We start from the raw sequence: 11,435 nt of genomic DNA on the forward strand, positions 1-11,435 counted from the left end.
TTCAATATATCCATAAAATGTGAGAAAATTTTGAAAATAAATCGATTGATTGTTTATTCTGACCAACAGTCTAAAATTTAAAGATGTTCAATTTGCTTTTATAGAGGACTAAATAAACAAGCAGATATTCATATTCACATTATTTAATCAAGTAATCCATTTTCAGGATATTTGCAGATACATTTTTTGTCAGTTATTGATTAATGGACTAATTGTTTAGCTGTAATTCATGGTGGTAGGATTTATTGCAGGGCTTTTGTAATTGATTGCATTCATTTCTGTTACGTGCCTAACATATTGGCAGTTGAATGCAGATATTACACACAAAAATTATATTTTTGTTCACACAGATCTTATCTACAGTGGAGATAGAGAGCAAACAACTTTACAAATAGGGGCTAGATGGGCATAAAGTGATCAAATTGGAGTAGTGAAGGGTAGCCGCGGTTGTCCTCTGTATGAATTTATTAGGTAATCCTGGTCTAAAGCCTCTGAAGCCCTCAATTTGATGAGGTGACAGATGCGGCGGTTCCATACTGCTTTCACCTCTTCTCACTTCTTTCTGTCTACCGATTTATGTCATTTTGTGTTTCCTTTTATAATGTTTTATACCCATGTGTTCATTACGCTTGGCTAACTCCCTCAGTAACATGCCTGTATTGCAAGTGGATCGTCTTGAAGGCTAGACCGGGTTGGAGCTGCTTAAGATGGGATTACACCGACATGGTTTATTTAAACACACTGCCTATTCCTCTGTCATGCTGCTTACATCATTCTCACACACAGCCACGCCCACCTCTAAACTCGTACTTACTTTATTATCAACATGGGTTCACACGTGGAGCACCGTGATCAGTATGTTTTCCCAATGAAGAAAGATGACGTAATTACTCTGTTTTTTGTTTCTTTGAGGATTGGAATTTACATGAAGAGGAGAAAGCGGGGTTGCTCTCAAGCCTGAACATTTTCTATCTTCCTCCATCTGGCCGTCACTCTCTCAGTCTCTTCAGATTGGTGCTCATCCCCTCTCCTCTCGCCAACATGCTGTGTTGGGGGAATGCAAAGGATGGACAGTTGGGGATTGGTGTGGAGGGGAACTCCATGTTTGAGCCAAGGAACTGTCCCGTGTTCAGTGGCAGGGGACTGAAAGAGTTGGCCTGTGGAGGGCAACACACAATGTTCCTGCTGCATGATGGTAGTGTGTACACATGTGGTTCTAACAGCTATGGGCAGCTGGGCCACGACAAACCAGGTACTTCACCAGGTAAGCTTTCAGCGTGAAAAACACATTCACAGACTTTAGATTAATAATTACAAATTGCAGGTCGTTGCACCAAAAAGCTTTCCCTAGGTGTATGGAAAGTTACCTAGCAGGTGAAAATGCGGGTGAAGATAACATGGTGTGTTTCCAAAGGCTGAAATATGTCAAGATATATTAAAATATCTTGACAACTATTAGATGGATTCCAATGAAATGTTGGACAGACATTCATGGATCCCACAGGATGAATCCTACTGACTTTGGTGATCTGTGAGTTCCTTTAGTGCCACCATGAGGTTGACGTTTTTGTTTTTAGTGAAATATGTTGACAACTGGATGAATTGCCATGACATTTGGTGCAGGTGTTCATTGTTTGACCAAATAGCTGCAGAACTAATGACATTCCCTTGAGCTTGTTAGCCTGATGATGTTAGCATTTAGCACAAAGTAATACTGTGCCTAAGTTCAGCTGTTAGCATGGCTTGTTTCTGTACAGCGAACGTTGATGTTAGAAATTACACATTGGACTTAACGTCTAAACCTTTTTTTTTCGTATCTCAAACACCGTATCTTTATGTAAAACTGAAAGTGCCTTCCGAAAATGCAGTGAAATGTCTTTTGTACTGTATGTCTTAAAATTTTGGCGCCGCCATGTTGATTTTTTGCAACCAGCAGCACCGGATGTGACCATATTTGGACGAGACCGTGGAGCTAACAGCCGTGTGTGGAGCTAATTGGCTTGCTTAGCTAGGTGCATCTGTAATTCGTGTTCAACTGTCATTTTAACAGGGCTGACAATTTTGTCTAGAGAACAGTTTTAAACAATTTTAAAACTAAATGTACTCACCAGAGAGAGTGAAAAGCCAACTCCTAATAAGCTTTTCAACGGCGCTGGTTAAATTTACACAGTGCCGTAGGTACGAGTCACTCTAGCCTGACTGACAGGTTGCCATAGTAACGACTTGTCAATCACAGATAATCCCGCCCTGAAGCATACTCTGCTTTATGGTCTACTTTGTTTACTGGGGTAATAAATCAGCTGAGAATTAGAGTCATTTTACCATTATTTCTAATAGGACCGTACTTCTTTTTGCAACCACAAGAGTCGCCCCCTGCTGGCCGTTCGATAGAATGCAGGTTTAAGGGACTTCCGTGTTCGCGTCAGTTTGCTGACCGGAAGCTTCCTGCTTGGTATAATAGAGAGTATCATAAATAGGCCTACACGTTTTTGTCAAAGTGTCTCCATTTCTGAGTGGGAACAATAGATTGCATGACTAGCCACATACCCATTTTCTTTTTTGTGAGGTCATAAATATGGAAAGTGTTTTTTACACAAAGATTGTTGATCTGTTCTCACAAATAATATTAAGACCAGTCTATCTCCATTGTGAAGCTTTAATAATTAAATGTAATCACGACTCCTCAAGCAAATACATTGACCTTGACAAGTTTTTCACACATAAAAATCCTTGGTGACAAGTATGCAGTCTGGAAACTGCCTTGATGACATCCCACACACTGTATAAGTACCCGTAATTAATTTATTTAATAATGTTTTAATTAGTAGGCCTTCATCAGGTATGTTTAGTTAGATGAATATAACTTTTTTATGAGCCTACAAAATAAAGATTGCTGATTAAATGCCATACTATAGTTAAAGCTCAATTGAAAACACATACACATTTGTGTATTTGTTCTTTTTCTAAGGAATTGTAGCATTAACCAAGTTAACTGTATGATAAACCAGATTAACAGCAGGAGACATACTGGATGGAGACAAACCCATTTTCACAGTGCAGTCGAAAGTATGGATGACTCAGATTTCTTTCTGTGTATGTAACATTATTATACGTTCCTAGCTTCTGTATCTCAGGTGTTATTATGTTATTACATTCAGCACATGCCTGTTTTTGCTGTCAGAAGGATTAGATAAAGTAAGAAAGTTACCATTTGGATTCTCTAGCTGAAACATACATTATTTTAGTTTTGATAAGCAGAATATTACACTTGGTATGACATGTGCGTAACAGAAAAGTTAAAGGGACCATAATGCCATTTGTGAAAGGAGTATCTACAGCACCTGCACTCTCAAATCAAGGCTGTACATACTTGTGTTTTTGGCATGAAACTGCAGACGTCTGACGAGCTCTTCCTCCTCTCCACAGAGCCAGTGGGAGCTCTGGATACTCAGACGATCACAATGGTGTCGTGTGGTCGGGCCCATTCTCTGGCGGTTAATGAGCACGGTCAAGTGTTTTCCTGGGGAGCTGGTGAAGGGGGCCAGCTCGGCCTGGGGACTGCAGAGGCGGCTGTTCGAATCCCAAGGTGACTGAGTAGCACACCTTACAGGAATTCAAGCTTCTTCAGATTCTGTTTTGATTGTGTATATATTTTATAGACTTGATTCTGATGTTTACGGATTCAACTTATTATATTTTGTTCTTTCTTTTTACATTCCGCTGTGCCATTTTGAATTTGCCCTATGGGGCATCAATAAAGGAACGATTTCATCTTTTAGCCTGAAAGGAGATAAAAACACTACAAGAAAATGACTTTGAAGAGATTGGAGGTTGGGACATGAGCACTACATAACAGTACTCAAGCAGTCAAAACAGACGATTTGTAGGGACTCACGCATCCAAAATAATGATGAGAATTATTTCTGTTCCCATAAAATTAGAGTGTAATGTAGTTTAACTATTCAGATGCAGTGAATTACCTGCTGTAGGATCGTGAAACCTTCATGATTGTAAAGTAGTCTTAGGGCTGTACTTATAGTTCAGTTTAATATGACAGACTAATTTAAAGTTTGGGTATACGGTTGTAATCCAATACACGTCTTTATGTCAATTCAGGGAATATCTCCTCACGGTCCACTAGCTGTCTGTTCAGTGTGTTTGTACACAGCCCTGGCTCTGTAATCGGGAAACAAACAAAGTGGCTTAAATTGAGCCACACAACACTATTCCAGCCATGATTTGTGTGTCAGGTAATGTTAAATGACTTGCATATGGACATTGAGCTTACATTGTAGTTTGCCAAGATATGCTGATGTTGTGATGTTAGCAATAGTAGCAGGAGAGTTGAGCATCGCTGTCTGGAGCTGGTGTGCTGGCTCTGGGAAACCGTCTTGTTCTCTCTGCATGTTAGCTTCGCAGCAGCAGTTTACTAACCCACAACTTAGCTTGTTCACTTTATATCATGGTATTTATCATGTATTGGATTTCTCTAGAATTGCATACCCCACCTTTAAGGCAAAGACAATCTTTGAGCTCCGATACCATGGTGCATTAAATGGCACCTTAGCTGATAAAAAGATGAAAACATGGGATTTACTGTAATTTGTGGTTTACTTGCAATCTTAGATTGAGTACTGAGTAGCTTAGTCACACATTTTTTTTGTTTGTTTGAGAAAAGTTAAAATTTTTATGTTATGTTGTTTGTCCTCTATTATATTTACGTAAATTTGTTGGTCCTGATAAACAAATGTTTGTTTTTTTCTAGGTTGGTCAAAAGGCTGTGTGACCACCGGATCTCTCAAGTAATGTGTGGGAATCAGCACTGCATTGCACTATCTAGAGGTGGGAAAGACACAGTCTCTTCATTGCACAGCAGCACTGTTCAGGGCTAGGCTGAGGCACCTGTCAGTCAAGCAAACATGCCCCACAAAAATACTGTACAAGCTGTAATTAGTTCATAATCAAATATTTTTTTAATCACCACAAAAAGGCACATTGAAAGAAATTATATCAGCTTATGAACACTAATGTTACGTTCAGCCGGCAGGGCTGAACGCAGGAGACAGAGTTTGTGGACCCAAATGCAGACACAGAGATGGTACTGATGATTACTGTGATTTATTGCACAAACGGTGAAACTTACAGTGCAGGTAAAAACAAAGTCCAAAAATCCAAGCGAAATAGTATTCCACAAGAAACAGGGAGACATGAAACTTAACAGGAGACTAACTAGAGACTAAACTAGAAACACACAGAGCCTCCCGTCGAAAGAAGCTTACATTCAAACAAACAACTGGCAACCACTGAAAGACAGACAACCACTTCAATACACAGGTGGGGGAGAAACTAATTACACACAGGTGTCACTAGTCTGAGGGCCTTTCTCATTTCCCAAATTTTCACCTCATCGACTCTAGACATGTTAGTCGCACCCACCCGAGATGCGAGCTTGAGGAGTCAAGGAAGAGATGCGAGGAGAGAGGAGTCGAGGAAACGGGCATTTAACAAAATGAGATGTCCTTTCCTCGGAGCCGTCATTTTAAAGCGACGTCATTTAAATATGACCTGTTGCACAGCTTTGAGCTGTGATCTCTGTCAGAGCAGCAGACCAGCTTTTGGCACTAAAGGCTTCAGATCATTTCTTCACAATCCAGAAACATGTCTCTTAACATTATAACACGTATAAACATCTCGAGGTTCCAATAAACATTAATAGCATCTGTTAAACAGTCAGATTACAGCACCCTTTACAAAATGACACAGTAACATTTATCTCATATAGCCCCAATTACAGCTGTCATCACAGGACTCACAGGACTTACTGTTGTAATTACGTGCAGACTACATGGGCACTATTAGGCTATTAAAACATGAAACAGATCAGTGCTGAATGCTCTGGTTGATATTACAGCCTAATAATTTGACTTCAGCAGCTGTTTTGTCACGATTATAGCAGCTGAATTGGTGTGATATGCGGATCGGCTTGGACATTAACGGAACTTATATAGGCCTATACGCACAAATCATCCACCCTGATGGAGCTCAGGAATTAACATCAGATCTTGACCGATCCAGTCGGCGTGTCGGGAGATTTTTTATTCTTAATTTATGTTGCTGTGGCTCATGCGTAAATGGGCACAGTGTCACTGGGGAGACGCTTCATACGGCCGCTATTTAATGTTCATTTTTACAACCCTGCTGCCCATCCACACATCACATTCAACAATAACAACATCAGTGATATCAAAGTGAAATGACATTAAGGAATGCGGTTAGAACAGCGCTTGCAAAATGTTGCATATTTGCCTGTACAGGCAGTAATTGGTAATTGGTGTAGATGTACAGTTAACTAGTTTGCTTCTCTGTCTGTTTCCTCTCAGATGGCCAGCTGTTCACGTGGGGCCAGAACACCAGCGGTCAGCTCGGTCTGGGGAAAGGAGAGCCTAGCAAGCTGTTCCCTCATCCCCTGAAGTCTCTGGCGGGAATTCCTTTGGCACAGATAACCGCCGGGGGAGACCACAGCTTCGCTCTCTCCTTGTCCGGAGCTGTATTTGGTTGGGGCAAGAACAAAGCTGGACAGCTGGGTCTCAATGATAAACAAGGTAATAATATACACATAATACATGCGTAGATTTAATACAATTCACTTACAGTTGTGCCAAATAACTACTTTAATAAAACTTGTTCAAAGGGGCACCACCACAGTTTATGGAAAACAGGGAACCTTAAACTGGAGTAATTAATCACTTCCTAATGAATAAATAAGGGCATTTATTTATAGCTAAATACATAGTAAATTATTAATAAGGAAAATAAACAAACACAACAGATGAACAACAGATACAATGACCTACACAGTGTTGTTCTGACTATCTTTAATTGAAGTGTTCCTATATGGAAAATACAGTATACATATGTCATATTACTGGAAATTGTAAACAAGTCTCTGTGGAACAATGATACCATACTGTTCTACTTTATTTAGCGCTGTGTGTTAAAAATGTTTCTAGGTGGCCATATTGTGGGAGAGACTACTATAGGAACATTTCACGCAAAATGTCTTTTGTCTTGTCATGATAACCTACAAATACCTATTGGAAAGCAAAGTTAGTGATTTATTGCCACCACAATACTAGATTCAAATGCAGAGGTTGCCATGTCTTACCACTCATTTGTAAAAACATGACACTAGTAGCACTGGGGAACAGTGTGATCTTCCTTTCTTGTTTGTGTTCCCTTCCTCAGACCGTGCTGTCCCATGCCACATCAAATTTTTGAGATCGCAGAAGGTTGTTCACATCAGTTGTGGAGAAGAACATACAGCAGCCCTCACCAAGGTATGAATGTAGATAAACCCCCCTCCAACAGCAGTAATTTTCACTTCCTTCCGCCACCAACTGTTAAATAGTCCAGTTTGGTATCAGTATTCTAGCTTTATAGTGACTCACTACTAAAGCATCAACCAAGGTTGTGAAAGAAAGTTCTTGTGAACTGGTCAACCCTCATTGAAGATGAAGGTTTCAGGAAACTTGGTATGTCTTACATAGCATTGTTAAATGAAGCTCGGCTAAGAAGAAAAATGCCAACAGCAGTACAAAGTGATAACACTATGTAGTGTCAAAACCAAACTGAACTCTAGTGCTTTACCTAGGTCATGTTGGAATTAGGAGTCCACATGTATTACATTCTAATATGAGACTGTAAACATCTAAGACTGAAGCAGATCACCATATATCTTGTCCTTGGTGGACTAGGCAACGACCTACCCAGTTGTCATTATGCACCCACAGGGAAATACTTCAGTGTGAACTAGAGAGACAGAGGTAGTTCTGTTTCCATGTCTGGGACATGTGTATAACCTGGACCTACTACCTTTAAACCCACTTAGGTCCCAGGAGGAAAATTCCTTTGCAAAGTTGACCTTCATTGCACAGATAAAATCTGATATCCTATTCCAGCCAAACTGCCCAACCCTGACTAATCTTAATCCACCACAGGACACGTGGGTTTTACTTGTGGTCATGGGGAAAAACAGTACTTTAGTTCTGACTGCACTACTATGCTAAGAAACTCTGTCTAAAACAACAAAAAAAGGAATTCTGTATTGTGTCTCTGGCAGGATGGCGGCTTGTTTACATTTGGTGATGGCTCGTGGGGTCAGCTGGGCCATGGCTCCACCAATGACGAACTTTTACCCAGACGAGTGCTGGAGCTCATGGGCACTGAGGTGTCCCAGATCACCTGTGGCAGGTACTGCATGTTTTTAACTTTCAGAAATCATTAGGTTCATAGGGTGAAACGTACACAACAGACAAAATTGATGCTGATAGAAACTGCTTTTTCGAGCTATATCACACGTTGTGTGTGGAAACCAATATTTTCATCATAACTTTAGGCCTGCTATCATGAAACACATGGAGTGCAGTGTGTTGTTGTTCAGCACATTGATTGACAGGCAGTACACATCTTTGAAGGATTATATAAACAAGTTCAGAATACAATCTGATGATATCTGGGCAGCTGAAGTAGAAATCAATGCTGCAGCTAACCTACTTGGCTTAGATGTATACACACTGGTGTTCACAGACATTTTTAACACCTCACTGGAGACATGCCAGCCGGCTTGAAAGCCTCAACCATCATCCCTGTCTCCAAGAAACCAAGGACCACAGGACTAAATGACTACAGACCCGTCGCCCTGACCTCTGTGGTAATGAAGTCTTTTGAGCGCCTTGTGTTGTCCCACCTAAAATCCATCACAGACCCACTCCTGGACTCCCTGCAGTTCGCCAACAGAGCCAACAGGTCTGTAGGTGATGCAGTAAACATGGCCCTTCACTTCATCCTCCAGCACCTGGACTCCCCAGGAACCTACGCCAGGATCCTGTTTGTGGATTTCAGCTCTGCTTTCAACACCATCATCCCGGCCCTACTGCAGGACAAGCTCTCTCAGCTGAACGTGCCTGACCCCACCTGCAGGTGGATCATTGACTTCCTGACGGACAGGAAGCAGCATGTGAAGCTGGGAACATGTCTCTGATTCCAGGACCATCAGCACCGGTTCCCCTCAAGGCTGTGTTTTTTCCCCCCCTGCTCTTTTCCCTGTACACCAACAGCTGCACCTCCAGTCACCAGTCTGTCAAGCTCCTGAAGTTTGCAGATGACCCCACCCTCAGTGGGTTCATCTCTGGTGGGGATGAGTCCGCCTACAGGTGGGAGATTGACCAATTGGTGACCTGGTGCAGCCAGAAAAGTCTAGAGCTCAACGCTCAGAAGACAGTGGAGATGGTCGTGGACTTCGGGAAGAGCCCAGCCCCACCCTCCCCCATCATCCTGTGACTCCCCCGTCACCACTGTGGACTCCTTCCGTTTTCTGGGCAACATTATCTCCCAGGACCTCAAGTGGGACCTGAACATCACCTCCCTCACCAAAAGGCCCACCGAGGATGTAGTTCCTGCTGCAGCTGAAGAAGTTCAGCCTGCTAAAGGCAATGATGGTGCACTTCTACACCGCCATCATTGAGTCCATACTCACTTCCTCCATCACCATCTGGTACGCTGCTGCCACCGCCAGGGACAAGGGTAGGCTGCAGCGTATCATTTGCTCTGCAGAGAATTTGATTGGCTACAATCTTCCTTCTCTTCAGGACCTGTACGCCTCCAGGACTCTGAGGCGAGCAGGAAGGATTGTAGCTGACCCCTCCCACCCTGGACACAAACTGTTTCAGACTCTCCCCTCTGGCAAGAGGCTGTGGCCCATCAGGACAAATAATACAAATGTCTCTGCACATCTAAATTTTACTTCATTATATATCATGCACAAACCTGGCACATTGCACATATTTGTTGTTAATTGTTAATCGTTGTTCTATATTATTATATTTGTCAATTTTTATATATATGTTCACAATATTCTCTTCCCTTGCAATACGTCTGCACATCATAACTGGAGTAATGCACATGTAAATATCTGCCACATTGTTCCTTCTCCGCAAATAGTTGTATTATATTTCTCTATTCTTTAATTATTCTTGTACAACTTGCATTTGTTTATTCCGTATTTATATATTTCTACATTTATTTATGTCAACTGTATGTTTGTCTGCACGTAGCACCTTATCACCAAACCAAATTCCTCGTTTGTGTAAAACAGTACTTGGCAATAAAGCTCCTTCTGATTCTGATTCTGATTTTACATATTGTACATAAGGGAGACACAATAATACTAACGCCTCTGACAAAAATGCGATTGAATGCAACGCCTCCATTAACAGCCTCAGCATTGGAGTTACTGTGAAGTCAGACACTTTTCTGTTTCAATTTTTCTTTTTGTCAGGCGTCACACGTTGGCGTTTGTGCCTTCCTCTGGTGTGGTATATGCGTTTGGTTGTAATAGCCATGGCCAGCTGGGCACAGGAATGTTGGGAGATGCCAGAAGCCCATTTCCTGTCAAGGCTGGTTTCCTGACTGGAAATATCCACGGAACAGGTACTTTATAGTATATATGATTGTTGCTTAAATCAGCCATGTGAAATACCTGGCTTCTACTTACAACACTTTTCATTCATATGTGTTTAGGTGTGCTTTCCCTATTTTCTAGGAACTAAAAGCAATAGGATCTTGACAAAAGAAAACAAGAAAGTATAAAATAACATGAAAGATTAGCTAAGTAGGTGACATTTTTATTGCAGATTTACATTCACCCATTATATGTCTCTCTTAAGCCTGGTGAGACTGACAATCCGACTGTTCTGCACAATTGTCTGACTGCGATTAAGAACTGGAGGGCTAACAACTTCTTACAGCTCAACGCAGATAATACTGAGGTCCTTATTGTTGCTTCTAATAGGATGGCTTCCATGGTTGCTCAGTTTTTTTCGGGTCCCTTTCTTCAGCAGTACAATCTAATCTTAGAAGTCTTGGTGTTATGTTTGATCTATCTATGTACTTCGTCTAACAAATCACATTATTGATTCGTAATCTTTCTTCGATTTAAGAAACATTGCTAAACCCAGGCTAACCCTAACCCCGAGTTACAAATGTCTATTCACGCTTTTATATCATCCCAGCTAGACCACTGCAATTCCCTTTTCACCTGCCTCAGCAAGTCGTCCCTGGACCATCTGCAAATGGTCCAGAACGCTGCTGCAAGGCTTTTGACCAGGTCCAGCAGGTCAACTCACATGTTATCTCCTCTACATTGGCTTCCACTCAGGTTCAAGGTTAATTTCAAGGTTCTTGATTTCACATATATAGCTCAGCATGGTGAGGCAGCTGTGTACATCTCTCACCTACTCCACCCTTAAATCACCAGTAGCTCACTTAGGTTGTGTGACCAGGGCTTACTGGTCAGTCCTTGTGTTTGATGTACAAGGAAACATGTGATTGTGTCTTTAAAGTGGTGGATATGACACTGTTGAACGCTCTTACTATAG

General features: G+C 41.5%; 1 protein-coding gene across 2 annotated transcripts; it reads left to right on the forward strand.

Annotated features, from left to right (window-relative positions):
* The first annotated feature begins 889 nt into the window (after window positions 1-889).
* LOC119889603 (probable E3 ubiquitin-protein ligase HERC3) lies at window positions 890-10,514 on the forward strand. 2 transcript variants are annotated; one of them, XM_038700442.1, is made up of 7 exons: window positions 890-1,264; window positions 3,427-3,586; window positions 4,766-4,842; window positions 6,381-6,602; window positions 7,246-7,337; window positions 8,120-8,250; window positions 10,337-10,514. In XM_038700442.1, the coding sequence occupies exons 1-7, from the start codon at window positions 1,042-1,044 to the stop codon at window positions 10,497-10,499; spliced, it is 1,068 nt and encodes a 355-aa protein (XP_038556370.1). In that variant the 5' UTR covers window positions 890-1,041; the 3' UTR covers window positions 10,500-10,514. The 2 variants fall into 2 exon arrangements, with proteins under 2 accessions (XP_038556370.1, XP_038556371.1); XM_038700443.1 differs by lacking the exon at window positions 10,337-10,514 and adding an exon at window positions 8,587-8,743.
* The last annotated feature ends 921 nt before the right edge of the window (window positions 10,515-11,435 follow it).

Source organism: Micropterus salmoides, unplaced genomic scaffold (assembly GCF_014851395.1).
Source record: "Micropterus salmoides isolate LMB-PRFRI ecotype aquatic unplaced genomic scaffold, ASM1485139v1 Ms_hic_scaffold_555, whole genome shotgun sequence".
Classification (NCBI taxonomy): domain Eukaryota; kingdom Metazoa; phylum Chordata; class Actinopteri; order Centrarchiformes; family Centrarchidae; genus Micropterus; species Micropterus salmoides.

What these genes read in the sequence shown, in the direction of transcription:
- LOC119889603 (XM_038700442.1), top strand. Translation starts at nt 1,042, where the DNA reads ATGCTGTGTTGGGGGAATGCAAAGGATGGACAGTTGGGGATTGGTGTG. An exon ending in CAAACCAGGTACTTCACCAG is followed by an intron (nt 1,265 to 3,426) that starts GTAAGCTTTCAG and finishes TCCTCTCCACAG; the next exon opens with AGCCAGTGGGAGCTCTGGAT. An exon ending in CTGCATTGCACTATCTAGAG is followed by an intron (nt 4,843 to 6,380) that starts GTGGGAAAGACA and finishes GTTTCCTCTCAG; the next exon opens with ATGGCCAGCTGTTCACGTGG.